The 17,622-nt window shown below is 47.3% G+C and overlaps 1 protein-coding gene across 7 annotated transcripts in view; it reads left to right on the top strand.

The window, feature by feature from the left end:
- Window positions 1-5,464: 5,464 nt before the first annotated feature.
- The window catches only part of Ttc39a (tetratricopeptide repeat domain 39A), a 56,714-nt gene continuing 44,556 nt past the window's right edge, over window positions 5,465-17,622 (top strand). For 2 of the 7 annotated variants that reach the window (XM_027402454.2, XM_035439722.1), the window contains exon 1: window positions 5,465-5,569. In XM_027402454.2, the coding sequence (XP_027258255.1) occupies window positions 5,517-5,569 (53 nt within the window). In that variant the 5' untranslated portion in view covers window positions 5,465-5,516. Of the gene's footprint in view, window positions 5,570-7,970; window positions 8,227-17,622 lie in introns of those variants that run through there. The other 5 variants (XM_027402451.2, XM_027402449.2, XM_035439723.1 and 2 more) reach the window with 4 other exon arrangements.

Here is a 17,622-nt window from a genome sequence, read left to right as displayed (position 1 = left end):
CTCCAGAGCTTAACTTCTATTCCGTAATAGAGATAAACCCAAGTAGAAATGCCACAAGAATCTGTCCAGTCACTGTTAATGGAGTAAACCTACTACATTGCACCTAATATCTTAAAACACTCTTCAGAGTCCAGTGTGGCAGGGCATACCCTTAATCTCAGCACTGAAAAGGCCAAGGCAGGTGGATCTCTTAAATTGGAGATCAAGCTGATCTACATAGAGTTCCAGGCCAGCCAGAGCTGCATGTTGAGACTGGAAAGGGAGGGGGCAGAGGGAGAGAGAGAGAGAAGGACAGGGAAGGGAAGAGAGGAAGGAAGGACTGATATTCAGGGCCTAGAGAGATGGCTAGGTGGTTATGAGCATTTGTGGGTACAGTCCTAGTACCCATACTAATGGCACACAACTGCCTGTAACTCCAGCTCCAGGAACCCAATGGGGTTTTCTGTTCTACTCAGGCACCCATACTCATAGGCACAGATACGAACACATACACATAATTAAAAATAAAATAAATTTTGAATAAAAGCATTGTGTAATTAATAGTCTTGTTTAACTTACATGAGTTGCTGATATATGAGAACTCAATTGTTAATCATTAACATTAATCCATAAATATGGCAGAAAGAGCCAGCTTTGCTTTTTGTTAAAGAAGTACAAGTATAAGGCAGGTGGTGGTTTTTTCCTAATTAGATCACATTCTGGATGGTGACACAAGAAAATTCTGGGAATTAAAGGCACAGTTGCAACTTTGAAGCAAGCTAAGGCCACATAGATTTTTTTTTTTTTTTTTATCTCAAAAACAGTGGAAAGAGGGAAGAAAGACATCTAAAGGTCTAAGGCCAAAGAACTAAAAACAGTAAGTCAGGCAAAATGCAGACTAACCAGTGATGATGGATGGACTCTGGAGAAAGACATGACTAGGGAAATAAAGGGACTGAGCCTGTAGCTCAGTGGACAGGTGCTTGCCTAGAATGCATGAAGTCCTCAGCTCATTCCCCAGCACCCTATGAATGGGCCAGGATGTTCCATGCCTGTAGTCCCAAAGCTAGGGAAGGAGACAGGAGGATCAGGAGTTGAAGGTCGTGGTTGGCTATATAAGGAATTTTCAAGTCCACCCTAGATTCCATGAGCCTCCCCCACACACACAATAAAAGGGTGGTAGAAAGTAAGTTTTTAAAGTTGCAAGTAGTTCAGTACAGCCATACGTTTTATTTGTGGATAAAGAACCAGTCATCTTAGGTTTTTGTATAAAACCTCCTTGGTAATTGAGGCAATTTCTTTAGGGAGAAAAATAAAGTGTGAAGTCATCCAAGAGAAGTTTACCCTAAGTGTTATGGCTGAATCCTAAGAGAGTAACAAATCATAGGATTGCCAGGCCCTGGGGGCATGCCTTTAATCCCAGCACTAGGGAGACAGAGGCAGGCAGATAAAGCTGAGTTCAAAGCCAGCCTGGTCTACAGAGCGAGTTCTAAGACAGCCAGGGCTATACACAGAGAAACCTTATTATCTTGAGGGTGAGGGGAAACGAGTCGTAAGGATCTGAGTAGATGTTAGTGAGAGGAAAAGAGAACTATTACTTTAGTGAGTTCAGTGTGCTCTAAGGTCAGACCTTTAGAAACCTGATTTCATCAGTAAATGCGGCAGCATCTATTAATTGAGGTCACAGGGACTGATTAGTAAGGACTGGAATATCACCTTCCCATTAACTTTGTCACTGGGCTTTGAATCTGAGTCCTTCCTTCCTGGTGCACAGGCCCATGTTGATCTCAGCTACCTGGTCCACGGACATGGTTTCCTAAATGAATATGTTTATCAAGCTGATGTCTGGTTTGGCTGGTTGGGTGGCTGTATGTGTCTTTGGAGTAACTGCATACCTATGCTTTTGGTTCATTGTAAATCTCTCAGTGTGTTAAAGAGCAGAGTTTCCAATCTCAAATAGAATTTGTCATCGAATATGTGCTGGGTCACAAGACTAAATGAAAGCTACTGATTTTTAAAAACCATCTCAAATGCAGGTCCTAATGTTATATATGTCCTGCATGCATGAATGATATAACAATTATCTTGAGCCAGGGATGGTAGTATGATGCCTATAGTCCGAACAGTAGTTGCTGAGGCAGGGGATTGCCTGTATTCAGTCCTCAAGACTCATTTTGTGAGGCAGCTAGAGTTGCCTCACACACACTCAAGAATGTGAGACAGAGAAGGTAATGATGCATTTTAAGAACATGGTAATCTCTGAATAAAAGGTATAAAGCTGTTTCCTTTAAGTCATTTATATAGAACACTTGTTTTCTTATTCTGGATGAAATTATCACTGAAAGAGGTACACAGAACACTGTTAGCAGAACCACTCTGTTGGTATTTGCTCATTGGCATAACAGCTCTTGTAGTATGTATTGTTACGGTTCTAAGTTTAGCCATGAGAAAACAAGGACAGGGAGGTCTGAAGCCAAGGTTTCAGCCAGGCCTTGGTTCTAGAGCAAGTGGGAGATGGGAATGATAAAACTACATTCTACCTCAGGGCTCTTACAAGACGCAAAATAAGATGAGCTTGGAAAGTGGTTCCCAAGCCCTTACATCCTAAGAACTTGCACGGCAGACAGGCAGAAAGAATGTGCCACCTGACTGGTCAGTCCTATCTCTAAAACCCTCCTGGCATATATGTTACTGGGGCAAAGTACTTGCTGCCCACCTGTCTCAGTTATTAAGCTGATATGTAGGAGGCTGAAAGGTGGATGGTTTGTTAGTTAAGAGCAGTTGTTATTCCTGCAGAGGACTCTGGTTTAGTTCCCAGTACCATCATGGCAGCTCACAGCAGTCTGTAATTCCAGTTCCAGGGATTGGACATGATCTTATGGCCTCTGTGGGCAGTGCACAAATGTGGTACACTAAGTCCATGCAGCAGAATACCCAGACACACAAAAATAAATCTTTAGGGAAACCAAAATGTAAAAGGACACAGGTGATAAGGATGTTCTGAAGATGGAGTTGAAGAGTTTAAAATAATGCCAAATACAGTTCTAAATAGACACTGAAAAGTGGGAAATGCCCAGAAGTTTAAGAAACTTGGGTTGACCCAGCACTCGGGAGGCAGGCAGAGGCAGGCGGATATCTGAGTTCGAGGCCAGCCTGGTCTCCAGAGCGAGTGCCAGGATAGGCTCCAAAACTACACAGGAAAACCCTTGAAAAAACAAAAAAACAAGAAAACAAAACAAAAAAAAAAGAAACTTGGGTTGAGCTCAAGCTCCTGACATTCTCAGAATCATTTCTAAACTTGTGAGCTGAGGTGAGGACATTGGAACTGGTGTGTAAACACCCTCCCTATAGTGCCTGCTGCTGCTAACAATTTACTGTATTCTGGTTCCCTCATTCACTCAGCTGTGTGTAACAGTGGCGCTAGGTTCCAGGAAAGACAGACAGGGGTACCTCCTCTGTACCCTCAGATAAAAATCAGAAGAATAGAGTTGGGTATGGTGGCTCCTGCATGTAATCCCAGCATTTGGGAGGCTGGGACAGGGAGATGGTTCAAGGGCAGCCTAGGTTACAGAGTTGAGCCCTGTCTCAACAAAACAATGAGGAGGGGAGGGAAGGAGAGAGGGAAGAAGAGGGATCATGAAGAACCAGAGTGGTTTTGTGGATTACTATTGAAAGTATGTGGGGTTTGGGCTGGTGAGATGGCTCAGTGGGGAAAGGCACTTGCCACCAAGACTGATTGAATTCAGTCCCAAGAACCCACATGGAGGAAAGAGAGCCAGCTCAAAAGTTGCCTCTGAACTCCAAATGCATGCACAGAACTAAATATTTTTTTTAAAATATTAATTAAAAATATGTAGTTCTAGCTAGGCGGTAGTGGGGCCCGCCTTTAATTCCAGCACTCAGGAGGCAGAGGCAGAGGCAGGCGGGTCTCTGTGAGGCCAGCCTGGTGTACAGAATGAGTTCCCGGACAGGCTCCAAAGCTACACAGAGAAACCCTGTCTCGAAAAACAAAAACAAACAAAAAAGTAGTTCTAAATACTTGAAAGAAGTAGACAAAAATGTAGCCTCTGGGCAGGAGAGACTTCCAGGGAATAAAGCCTAGAAGGCTTCCTGGAGGAGGTGATGTTGGCTGTGAGCCCAGAGGCTGGGTGGGACTTTAATCCTCTAATAGACTTGTCTCTGGGCCTGTAGGAGACTAGGGTCCTTATCCCAAGGTTTCTTGCCTGAGTCCAGGGGAGCCTGGCTGTCTTCAGTGCCAAGCTGAACCAGGCTTGGTGGACCCAGGGGTTTCTAAAGCCTTTGGGTACACATGAGCTGGAATTTCAAGGTCTGGACACACTAGTTTTGTGGTTTGATAGGCAGCATTCTCAGGCTCTTGTTGATCTCCCTAGACTCCAAGGTGTGTGCTCAGTGTGCTCAGAGAAAGGGGGAAATGTTACCTCTTCTCTGCCGAGCAGGGCTGAGTAACTACCCAGATGGTATACTTGAGGCAGGGCCAGAGACTGCAGGCAGAGTGGAGCCATGGGGCAAAAGATGAGAGTTACCTGACTTGGCTCTACAACATTGTCTCTGGAGGCTAACCCTACTGTTCATCTCTGCCAACTGGGAAATGGAGGTATGTGGTATTTAGTAAGTTGAAGATAAGATTTTGTGTCAAACCTGTGACTCAGAGGTTGACATATTGAAAACACCTGACATGGAAGACTCAGTCACGATGTATTGGACAGGAAGCTTGTATTGCACAAGCACCTGGGAGGCAGACCCAGCCCAAAAGGTGATGGGAGCTCTCAGCCCCCACGCTCTTACAAGACAGCCTCGAGGAGGTCCTGGATCCAAGTGTTTACAAGCAGCTCCCCTGCTTCTTATCTTTGGCTGAGTTTGTCTAAGTACCCACAGATGCCTGCTGGACTGCACTGGTGGGGTGCCAGAGCCAATTCTTCCTTAGTGGTCATGTAAAATGCTGACACACATGACCCACGGAGAGGGGCTGTGGCGTAATGACCTCTGTCTTATCCACCGCTGAATCTTGCTGATCAGAAGTCTGTAAACAGGGGCCTGGTCTGGCCTGCAACCTTCATCCTCGTCCCTTCTGCAACCCCCTTCCATTCGTGCTCAGTGCCTGTCTCTTGACCCAGTTGGAAGCAGTTAGCCCTGGAAAGGCGGTGAAAGGGTTGGTTAGTAGAGCCACCTTTGTCAGGTAGAACCCTGATAAGGCCATCGCCACCCTTCAGTATGGGGGCGAGGTTGTAAGCCTGCCACTGGCCCAGTGCGTGATCCAGGACAAACTTGGCCCTCGCTGTGTCCAAGGATGGGTCTCAACCAGTTCGAGATGAGATCCCAGTCTGGTTCTGGATAGAGTGGATGTGTCCCCGTCAGGCAGGCCTGTTGCAAGGATGTTTGTAAGGGAGGCGCTCGGCCAGGGTTGGGAGGAGCTGGGCCCGCCCCGCAAGGCGTCCAGGTGCTGCCACGGGAGAGTCCCTGCCGCAGCTGTCACCGCGAGGGGCCGCCAGCGCCCTGGTCCCAGACAGCCTGCGTCCATGGCCTTCCTGACCACCTGGAAGCGAGAGGCACCCAGGAAAAGAGACTTCAGGTACAGAACCGCGGCGCGGGAGGGAACTCCGCGAGGGCCATGTTGTGCAAACGGGAGGGACAGCGCGGCAGCGGGTTGGAGACAGCAAGTTACTGCTGAGCTTGGGGATAACTGTCACCCTAGGACAGCCCAGGGCTTCCTGCATCCCCACATGCTCCCTGCTCATCTGCACTCTCTGAGCCGGTTGGGGTCTAAGGATAAAGGGATGCACCTCACTAGCCTAGCTGCTAATGTACTGGGCCGGCCCTTGAGGCTTGCAGGGAGGAGGGCAATGAGAGTTCTGTGCCCCACCCCCAGTCCCGCAAATGCATCATCCTCTTGGGTTGAGAAGGAGATCCTGGACCTCAGCCCCAGTTGGGGGAAAAATGTGTACCAAAGTTCCCCTACGTTCAGCCCTGTAGGGATGTGTCATTGCTCTCTTCTGGGTGTCCTTTCCCAACTTCCCCTGTATCCTGGCTGAGTTCGTCCTTCAGGTATGTTTGCTGTCAGAAGGAACAGTCCTGATCTCCTCGAAAATCCTTCATACTTACATAGCTGCTGCTCACACTGCTGTCCCTGGGTGAGGGCAATGCAACTGGCTTCCATATGACTGTCCTAAGCACCCCTGACTTGACAAGCCACAATCCTAATTCTACATCTTCACCCCCAAACCTGTTCCTCATCCCGTGTCCCCATCTCAGCGAATGGCAGCGTCATCCACCCAGTTGCCCAAGCCTGAAACTTGGGAGTCATCACTGACACCTCCCTCCTCACCCTTTCCCTACTCTCCACATCCTGCTGATTTAATCTCCAGGATGTCTGCCTCTGCTAGACAGTCACAGCAGCCCCTAGCTCTCCCAGGGTCTGCAGTCCTCCCTCTGCACACATCCTTCTTAAAGTATAAACCAGATGCTTGTCCAGTTTCTACTTTAAAACTCTTCAAGGGCTAGGCATATAGTTTAACTAGCATTCGGGAAGATCGGGAATTCAAACTGACCTGGGTTTCATATGTCACTGTCTAAAAAGAAAGCAAGCGCTCACAGAACAGCCCATGGCTGCTGCTCAGCACCTGGAAACTGAGGTAGTAGCAGCTGCCTTGTAATAATTCTCTTACAGCTGGGCTACGGTTACTCAGATCTGCCTGGAGGACAATCTCGGCACCCTTTGGCACTATAAAACTCAGTTAAGGTATCCTCTTTTGAAAGCCCCATCTGAGTCACCATTTTTTAAATTAATTTATATCATATTTATTTATCAAGGAGTTAGGCGTGAACATGCCACAGTCCACATGTGGAGGTCAGAGGACAACTTTCAGGAGTCAGATCTCTCCCACCATGTGGGTCCCATGGGATAGAACTCACGTCAGCTTGGCTGCAGGTGCTGAGCCATCTAGCTGGCCCTGAGTCTTCAGGTCCAGGACACCAACGCCTTTTTCTCTCTTTTATGGTTTTCATTCAGTCTTTCAGTACAGTCTGTGAAACACTTGCCTTGTTTGGGGGCATTGTGGCCACAGTTTGAGTTCAGACACAGAGGCCTCTGCTCTTGGAGACCATATTCTAGTAAAAGACACCAACACAAACAAAAGTAAACAAAGGGACATCAGAAATAGGTTCTGTGTAAAGTTTACAATAAGATGATGGGTGCACACTTAACATGGATCATGCTCAGAGCCTTCCAGAGTGAGAACAGCTCACATCAAAGCCCAAGGTGTGCCTGAGGGAGCAGAAAGGGACCGGAAACTAAAGCTCTGAGGAGCTCAGAGAAGTAGGCTGGCCACAACGGAGGGAACGAGATGGTCTTCCACTGTGAATTGGAAAGCACCCAAAGGCTCTCGGCAGGATCTTCATGTTGTCTAAAGGTGACCATGCTACCCTGGAGAGAAACGACTCTATACAGATGACCTCAACTATAGGTCCTGGCCATCTGCTTCATTATACAGAGGACGGGATGGGAAGGCAGGGTCCATTTGGCCCCAGGGCCCAGCAAAAATTGGGGCTCAATATATTTTGGTTCTGGTGACGATACAAGGAATGATTTTTGAGGAGGACACAATGCCCTGACGGTCATAGTGAAGCCTGGGTGTCTGGGTAGATTTCTCTCTGTCTAGGACCTGCCAGGGGGAATTCAGCTGTTCTCTGTCCTATGAGCAGATACTGCTGTATACATGCAATACTGTTGTATGTATGTGTGTTTCTGGTGTCATTGTGTGGAGAGGTCAGAGGCAGGGAAAGCAGAAGGGAGGCAGACTGGTGACCTAGGAGAGGGATGCTGGGGGAGAGATTAGGAGAATGGAGGGCTGAGGCAAGAAACTAAACAGAAAGAGCAAAGACTTCTTGGTAAAGCAACCGGTCGGTGAGTCGCCAAGATAAGGGGCGGGGCTCTGATCAAGTAGAACCCTCTGCATGAGTGGCCCGCACTGCCATGCCTTCAGACTTCAGCTGTTCCTGGCAGACAGCATTGGGGTGTGGCTGGTGCTGAGTAAATGCAAGTTCACTTCCTTCTTGGTAGGACTGTGAGGAAATCTTCCATCCTGGGTCTTTTTCATGAAAAGAAGAGATTTGGAAAGTTTCGGGGGCCAGAAGTGACATTTCCCACAGGACTGTTGAGGAAATGAACGGGGCTGTCCTGGAGACTGTACGTACACCTTAGTAGGAGCCTCACCACCTCCTGGTCCCCAGGTGTGATGTGTGCTGGGGATAGAGTCCCTGCTCTTGGTGTGAGCTTGAGCCAGAGGAGCCCTTGAAGTCTTAGGTTGCTAGGGTCTAATCTACTCCTTGGGCTGAGGGAGGGTGAGGAGGCCACTGCTGAGTTCTTCGAGATGAGGTGATTCCTGGGCTTGCGATTTAAGACGCCAAGTTTCTACAGTGTTGGCTGTTTTTATTCCGGGATACTGACCTCCCATGATTTTGGGGGTAAGAGTCAGAGATGGGAGATGCTTGTGTGCACTTCAGTCCCAGTGGGAGTCATGAAAATCTTCTAAGTAAGCTTTGTCCTTCTAAGTAAGCCTTATGAGTACAGGGGGACAGAAACATGGGACAGTTGGGGTGCTTTCTAAGATCAGGGAGAAATGGGTTATTGGGGTCATAGCTTGAGACTGGGTTTCACAACTCTGCATTTTGAGCCTTGTGGTTTTCTGTAAGGGTCTCCATCTGTTGCAAAGGGAAGTTTCCTTGATGGGAACAAATGTAGAACATAGTTAGGGATTGTGCTGGTTTAGTAAAATGGTGGTTATAGGTTCTCTAAGATCCATGACTAGTCCTGTGTAGTTGGCAACAACAGTAAACATGCTAATGTGCGTGGCGAAAGCCCAGGAGGCCTCAACCCTACCCAGAAAACCACAGGTCACTCAGGGAACTAAAGAAATAGTCTTCCCCAGGGAAGAGCACAGCAATTAGTTATCCGATACCAGACGGTCAGCCTGAAAACATACATGCAAGTAACATTGTACAGACAGAGCAGGTTGTACTTATTCATTTAGGAATTTATATATGTATATAATTACAATTAATGAAAAAAGGCCGTGGATTTGAAAGAGAGTAAGGAGAGAGAGATATGGGCGTGTTTAGAGAGAGGAAAGGGGAAATTGATACAGTTATAATCTCAAAAAATAAAACAAATTCTTTTTAAATGGGAGTGCTATTAGGGGTTGCCTGGGGAACTGTGAAGACTTTGGAAGTTTCTTTTTGCAAAGCACTGAGAACAGACACAGGAAGTGACTGCATTTGTACAGATCACCCCCTACTGGAATGGCCCTCAGGGGGGCCTTTGCTTTATCATATGTGTCTGCTTGGTTTCCAAAGAACAGAAATGCATTTCTCACGTTCTGGAAGTGGGAAGCTCAGACAAGGCAGATTCTGTGTCTCTTCAACCATCCTCAGGAGCGATGCTGTGCTCCGCCCTCCCTGGTGGCAGTCACATGTCTGTCTTGGGCATCTTCTATAAAAACAGCTCTTTCCCTGTTGCTAGAAAAGCAACTCAAGGAAGAAAGTTTACTCTGGCACATAGGTTAAGGGTACAGTTCATCATGGCAGAGACGTCAAGGCAGCAAAAACTTCAAACTGCTGGTCACATGGCATCCACAGTCAGGAGACAGTGGGGACTGTGCGTATGCACATATGTGTGCATGCGTGTGCAGGTGTGTGCATGGGTGCATGCAGGTGTGTGGGCACGTGTGTGTAGGAGTGCACATGTGTGCTCAGGTGTATGTACATGCACCTGTGTGTGGAGACCAGAAGTCAATCTCAGGTGTTGTCCCTCAGGAGGCACACTCCTTGTTTTTTGAGGCAGGATCTTTCACTGGGGCCTGGGGTTCTCTAAGTAGACTAGGCTGGCGGGCCAGCAAACCTGAGGAAGCTTCCTGTCTCTGCCTCCCCAGTGCATGCCACCAGGCCTTTTATTATTATTACTATTATTATTATTATTATTATTATTATTATTATTATTATTAACATGGGTGTTTGTGTGTTGTGGCACTCTTCTGGAGGTCTGAGGACAACTTTCTGAAATTGGTTCTTTCCTTCCACCATGCATCATTGTAACAATAACTCTTTCCACCAGCCGCCTGAGTTCCTCCGCCATGTTAGGGCACCCAAATAACACACAGAGTCTTATATTATTTACAATGCTGCTGGCCAATGACTAGGATTTCTTATCTGCTAGCTCAGTCTTAATTATCAACCATAGCCATTAATCTATATATTTTATAAAGACTTGACTTATCAAGGACACCGGTAGAATGTGTCCTCTTCCCAGGATCACATGGTGACTCCTGTGTTACTACATTTCCCAGAATCCTCCTCGACTCCTAGTTCCACCTATCTTGCTTTCCTATTGGCCAACAGTGCTTTATTTTTCAACCAATAAGACAAACATATACACAGAAGGACCTCCCCCATCATCTCCTCTTTTCTGTCTAAATAAAAAGAACGGTTTTAACATTAACATAGTAAAATACATAACAAAACAGTTATCAAGTAAGAACTATAGTTACAATATTTAGTTCATTAACATATAGCAAGATTTAAAGAAAATATTCTATCATCTATCCTATCTCTGTGAGTCTAAGGTCTTATATGTAACTTGCTTTTATAATAACTAAAGAAAACTACAGTAACTATCTGTCTTCAACTCCAGGTGATCCATTGAACTCAGGTTGGTTTGGTGACTGCTTTTATTTTTTTAAGTGGGTTCTATGGAGCTAGGGAGATGCCCAGCTGTTAAGTGTACTGCCTGTTCTTCCAGAGCCCCAGCACCTACATGGCAGCTCACAAACACCTGTAACTCCAGTTCCAGGGGAACCTCTTCTGACTTCTGTGGGCATAAGTACACACATGGGAAAAACACCTATGGACATAAAATTTAAAATAATAATAAGTTGGTTCTGGGGATCAAACTCGGGCCCTGTCCTTACCTGGCAAGCATTCTGCAGCTGTCATCCCAGCCCCAAGAGTTTTTTTTTCCTTTTTACAGAGTTAAAAAGTTGTCCCTAAGCACAGACCAGACCAGAGGCAGGACACTGGCAGTTCTGCCGATCTTGTTCTTCTCCCTCATTTACCACTGTGGCCTCCAAGCCCAAATTCTAAATTTCCACCCCTTCTGAACCAGGCCCCCATCTCTAGAGCAGCCACCTCTGCCTCTGACTTACAGGAAGACCCAGTTATGCTTTCGTCCCACCAGCCAGGGCACCCCGTGTGCTACCAGTTCTCTATCTGACACTGAGCAGGGCGGCCTGGAGGTGTGGGCCACGGTCACCAGTACACCTTCTTCTCTGAACAGCCCTCCCATGGTTGCAAGGCCTGTTGGGTCCTGTTTTACTACTTAGTGTTCACCACAGTTCCCTTACTGTCTTCCGGGGGTGTGAGGGCAGGGGCGCAGCCTACTTCTCAGCCACCCCTCCCTATGCAGCCCCAAGCCAGCTGGGACATGGCTGGATCAGGCATCTACCCAAAACATCCTGGCTCTGTGGCCAAGGTTTTAGCCTTTCTCTGGAGCCCGGATCCTTAGTGTCAGTCAGGACAGTCCTTGGCCTCTCTTGCCTGCCTCATTGTTCCTTCCTCAGGTCTACCCTTAGCAGCACCTCGAGACAGGACCAGGGCAGAGGGGTCCCAATCCTTAACCTAAAATGTCAGAAGACTGTAGAGATCCCTTCTCTCCCTTCTCTTGGAGGATGAGGAGAGGGAAACTAAAGGCCAGAAAGGCGTGGTAATATCCCAAGGTCTTGCAGTTTGTGGGGACATGTACACTGGAGGGAGCAGGCCTATCCAAGGACCAGGCATTTCCCAGGGGATCACTGCTGGGGAACATTTTAGACTTGTGACCCATACCTGTAGTCTCAGCACTTAGGAAGCAGAGACAGGAGGATCGCCATAATAAGTTCAAGGCCAGCCTGGTCTATGGATCAAGTCCAAGGCTAGCCAGAACTACACAGAGAGTTTCACAAAGCAAAACAGCTGTGACGGCCATACCCTCTTCAAGGGCCCACGCTGATGGACCTGTTCACGTCTAAAGTGTTAAGAAGCCCAAGCCTCTAACCTACCAGGTTGACCTTAGGAACACAAGAAGCTCTGGGTTCAGTCTCCTATGGGTCATATGGTGGAAGGAGAGGACCAGCTTCCCTAAGTTGTCCTCTGACCTCACAGGGTACACAGCCTGTATTTGCCTCTTCTCTGCATGGAGATAGATTTAAAATGTTTGAAGAGAAATAGAGGCTACTTTATAGTTACCAATTCGGCTGTGTTAGGAAAACTCTGAGACAAGGGCCAGATCTAGAATGGTAGAGCCTGGAAAACGTTGTGGGGGCGGGGTGGGGTGCTTCCTGCCAGGGCAGGGCCTGGGGGAGGCAGCTGAGAGGGCGGGGTCAATGGGCTGCCCAAGTTACAGTAAGCCCCTGTCCCAGTATTCCCCCTGAGTGTTGGGGTGCTGTTCCAGATTTATGGATAAAAGAGATATGTTCACTGGGATAGAGGCACAGCTGAATCTTTAGCTTAAGCCCTTTGTGTGGTAAGGGCATCACTTGTCATGTTAGACCCCCGAAAACTCAAGTATTCGGGGTCCCAGGCCACGTTCGCGGTCACCCCAATCACCAGGCGGATTCGAGAGCTTGCTGCAAACTGCACGAGGCTTTATTGTAATTTAACGAGCTAACCCCATGTTAGCTCGGGTCTTTCACCCACCCGCCATGGCGGACAACTAGAAAAGACGGCTTGAAGCTGCTGAGCATAGATCTTTTATAGGGCAGCGTAAGGGGAGTGTCTAGGGGGTACACACAGGCTTACGCACAGGCTCACGATTGGTGTGCTTCCAGGCTTGGAGGGCTTGCCCTGTGTTGATTGGTCAACTGGTTGTTATGGCCCATAGGCCCTCCCAGGGTGGTTGCTATGCTCTCTACGTCATTGCTGTGCGCTTGTCCATAAAGCACACCCAGGGTCGTAAAGCATAGCGCCACCAGCTAACTTCTGATTGGCTCCTTGTCATGAGACAGGCATCTGACTTTCTAGTGACTAGGTCAAGGTCATAGAAGCACATGTTCGGCTGTTATGGCTGCCGAAAGGGAAGCTGGTTTCTTCAGTCACACACCTGCATACTCCATTCCCGTTACCCTCACTTCAAGTACCTGCTTCCCTTTGCCCATTCTCTGTACTGGACTCCACTTGTAGCAGCCCCTCTTGACCCATGAAATTTTTGGATGACCCCAGGTATGTAGGTCTGTAAAATAGGTATGCAAATCAAACCTTGATTGACTGATAATGAATCATACAGATATTTATTTTAAAACAGTTCTTTGGCACACACATAATTTTACCATTTATTAAAGGTGAAAGTAAACTTGCACACCAGTAAGATGAATGTGCTTGTGTGTTTTTTTTCTATTTTCTATTTACTTATTATATGTGTATGAATGTTTTACATGCATGTAGATAATGTGCACCACATGTGTGCTTGCTCTCTGTGGAGGCCAGAAGAGGTTCTTAGATCCCTCGAGACTGGAGTTATAGAGAATCATAAACTGTTGTGAAGGTGCTGGGACTTGAACCCAGGTCCTTAGGAAGAGCAACCAGTCCTCTTTGTGGTGCCCAAATTCTGAACCCCCAAATCACCAAGAAATCCAATTCAATGCAAAAGCAAAGAGTCTTTAATTAATTAACAAGTTAACTGTATTGACTCAGGTCCTCCATCTGTCCAACACAGTGAGTGGAACAAGAAGGACCCGGAGGGACCATGGGGCAGGGATTATAATGGGGTGGAGCAAGAGGAGTGTCTGGGGTCCGTAACAGTCTCAGGATTGGTGCACTTCCAGGCTTGGGTGACCTGTTCTGAGTAGATTGGTCACCTGCAGCTGCAGGTAGGTAGCTATGGCCCTCCCAGGCAGTTGCTATGCTCTGCATTCTGCTGTTACTGTAAAGCACATCCAGAGCCCTCCAGCTAACTTCTGATTGGTTCCTTGGCACATGGAGGGTATCTGGCTTCCTAGTGACTAGAAGTTTGGGAAAGGTTGGGAGAGCAGCACATGTTTCTGAGTCAGGGGCCTCTGTCTTGCTGGGTCTTTTCTGCAGCCTGTAATGGCTGTCAAAGCAGGGGGCTGGGTGAGGGTCTTGTCCCTTCACTCTTGATCACCAAGCCATCTCTATAGCCCCTCATTTAACTTTGATTTTCAGTGTTTTTGAAACAGGGTTTCTCTGTGTAACTGGCTGTTTCTCTGTTTCTCTAGCTGTCCTGGAACTTGCTTTGTAGACCAGGCTGGCCTTGAATTTACAGAGATCTGCCTGCCTCTGCTTCCCAAGTGCTGTGATTAGAAGTGTGTGCCACCATACCTGGCTTTATTTAACTTTTTAAAAATGATATTCAAGTTAACAAACTAACAGAATTTTAAAATATTTTTATATTTATTTATTTTGAAACAGAATTTCTCTGGGTAGCCCTGGCTATCTTGGATCTATCTATTAGGCCAGGCTGGCCTCAAACTCACAGAGATCCGCCTGCTTCTGCCTCCCAAATCCTGGGATTAAAGGCGTGCCCCACAATGCCCACTTTGTTTGGTTTTGTTGTTTTTAAGACAAGGTCTTACCTGTTGCCTAGTCTGGCCTAGAACTCATTGTGTAGGTCAGAACCACCTTATACCTGTGTATTCCTCCTATTTCTCCTTCCAAGCCCTGGGGTTACAGGTATGAGTCACCCCCATACCAGCATCAAGCAGCAGTTTTTGAAAACCTGCACGCTAATCCAACCTAACGCAAAGATGTATTAGCTTGATACTAAAAATGATGGAGGAAAATACTGAAAGTCTTTATTTGGGGAGCTCTGTAGATGGCTCAGTGGATATGTATGCTTGCTATTATGCAAGCTTGAGGACATGAATTTGAGTCTCTAACAGTCATGTAACAAGCCAGGCAAGGCTGCATGGGCCTGTAAGCCCAGTGCTGATGCAGCATGGATCCCAGGAGCTTAGATGAGAGACTGTGCCTCAAAGCAGTAAGGTGGAAAGTGACAGCCGGAGACACCAGGCATCCTCTGGTCTCCGTGTGCCCACACAACCCCACACTCACATGCCTGTGGCACACACAGGGTTGTTTTTCATGATTAACTGCAAGAACACGGTGCCACATGACATGTCAGCACAAGGTGTGTGTTTTCAGAGCCAGACTGCAGTGAAGTCATGTGGTACAACACGGCCAAAAACTACCAGAAACACCTTGGACTCGTGACAGATTTGATTTTGAATTAATTTTCGGTTGCTATGAATTCAGAAACCTTTTATTGTTGCCAATAATTTTGCAACCCTCACATTCAGTTATGTAACTCCATATAGGAGTGACAACCTACAGGTCAAGAAGCTTTGCTCTGTGGTGGAAGGAGAGAATCAGCTCCTGAAAGTTGTCCTCTGACTTCCACACAAGTGTATGTGCTTACAGGTACACACATGATATATGTATAGTTTTTACAATGCAAAAAGTTAGGCAGTGGTGGTGTACCCCTTCAATTCCAGCACTCAGGAGGCAGAGGCAGGCAGATCTCTGAGTTCAAGGCCAGCCTGGCCTACAGAGTGACAGTGTCCAGGACAATTAGAGCTACAAAGAGAAACCCTGTCTTGAAAAACAAACAAACAACAAGGAAAGACAAATCAGGAAACAGGGGTCCTGTCAGGTAAGGAAGGGAATGGGCCTTGGGAAGATCTCTTAAGTCCTCAGGGTTCTGTTGTTGGTTCAAGGTGGGGTTGAGCAGCTGATCTAAGCTGAGCAATGATGAGCTGAGGCTAGACCAGGACTCCTGAGGATCAGGAATGGCCGGGGGGGGGGCACCCTGATGATGGTGTGCCTAATCAGGGTTCTGACTGACTCATTGGATGCCTGGCTCCAGCCTCAGCACCACTGTGGTGATGGGGGAAGAATTCTGACTCTGCTGCTGACCTTGATCAACTCAGTTTTCATCTGTAAAATGGGGAGAAGATCAGAATCCAGAATCTACCTCCAGAACTACTACTGTACTGCATGCTAGGCCCCCTTCGTCTTTATACAGCAATTCTTACTGCTCACTACAGTGAAGTAGAGAGCATTATTTCCATTTTACCTCTGTAGAAACTGAGGTTCACAGAGTAGTTGAAAGTGAAAATGAAGTAAGATTATCCTGAAATTTTTACATTAGCATCTGTTGTGTCTACCTACCCACTTCTCTCTCTCTCTCTCTCTCTCTCTCTCTCTCTGCGTGTGTGTGTGTGTGTGTGTGTGTGTGTGTGTGTGTACACGCATGTGCGTGCGTGCCCGTTTGTCTGTGTGTCTCTGTCTTGTATAACTTCACTGGCCTGAAAGCCCTTAAGTAGCCCTCAAGTAGCCCTTAAGTGACCTTGAACTCCTGAGCCCCCTGCCTCTACCTCTACCTCCCAAATGTTGAATTACACGAGTGCACCATCCTGACTGGCTCTGTCTTTTTGTTTGAGAAGCAACCTCTCAATGAGAAGCTTCAGGATCCATCCCCGGTTACACGGATGAATTGTGTGACCAGGAAAGAGTGGGTGTTCTAGGCAAAAAGAAACAGTATGTGCCAATGCCTGGGGACATGACTGTGCCGGGCATGTGGCAGGGCTTCAGCCTCATCATCTAGGACTTGTGTCTACACTCTCTCTGATCTCTCCAGAATCACAAACTCCAGCTATCATCAGTGTGCCCTCACTCACTCCCATGCCTTTGTCTATCCTGGTCTCTCATCCAGCACACCTGCTCCCTACTTCATTAATAATACACTTGTCAAGGCTCAGCTTTGTTTCCCATCTGGTCCAGACAGACCCTCATCTCACGTACACACACACACACACCCTCATCTGTATCCCTTATATAACAGTTGCTGGTAGATGTGGTTATGGTCAGCTCTCATAGTTAGCTATATTTTCTAGCCCATATGTGAGGCTAGAAAATCCGGGTGATTTTCACTTAGCAGCTCCGGCCTCCGCTCACACAAGGCAGCTTAAGAACTCACAACCCAGCCAGGCATTGGTGGCACACGCCTTTAATCCCAGCACTAGGGAAGAGGCAGGCAGATCTCTGTGAGTTCAAGGCCAGCCTGGTCTCCAGAGCAAGTGCCAGGATAGGCTCCAAAGCTACACAGAGAAACCCTGTCTCAAAAAACAAAAAACAAACAAAACAAAAACTCACAACCCAGGAGATGACTCAGCAGTTAGGATCATTAGCTGCTCTTCCAGAGAACCTGGGTTCGTTCCCAGCACCCACATGGCAACCTACCACTGTCTATAACTCCAGCTCCAGGAGTTCCCTATACCTTCATACAGATACACATGAAGGCAAAACACCAATGCACATAAAATAAATAATTCAAAACAAAACTCACAGCCTTTCCAGGCAGCCTGTTTTGACGTGAGCAGCAATCCTCCCAGACACTTCTCCCTGCTCCTACTGTGAACCTGCCTGGCTGCTCTGGGATCTGGTCCAAGTCCTTCCCACCATGGCTGCATCTGAAGGCTGCTTTCTCTTGCTTCCTCTTGTGCATCCTGGAGCTCAGGGCCAATCCGGGGCAATTGGAATCTGTCCTCCTGTCCCCAGCCTCTGTAAAGGGACAGCTCTAATCTA

This window comes from Cricetulus griseus, chromosome 2 (genome assembly GCF_003668045.3).
Source record: "Cricetulus griseus strain 17A/GY chromosome 2, alternate assembly CriGri-PICRH-1.0, whole genome shotgun sequence".
In the NCBI taxonomy this organism is placed as follows: Eukaryota; Metazoa; Chordata; class Mammalia; order Rodentia; family Cricetidae; genus Cricetulus; species Cricetulus griseus.
Note: the sequence above shows the minus strand (reverse complement) of the source record. Positions and strands in the feature narration are given on the sequence as shown.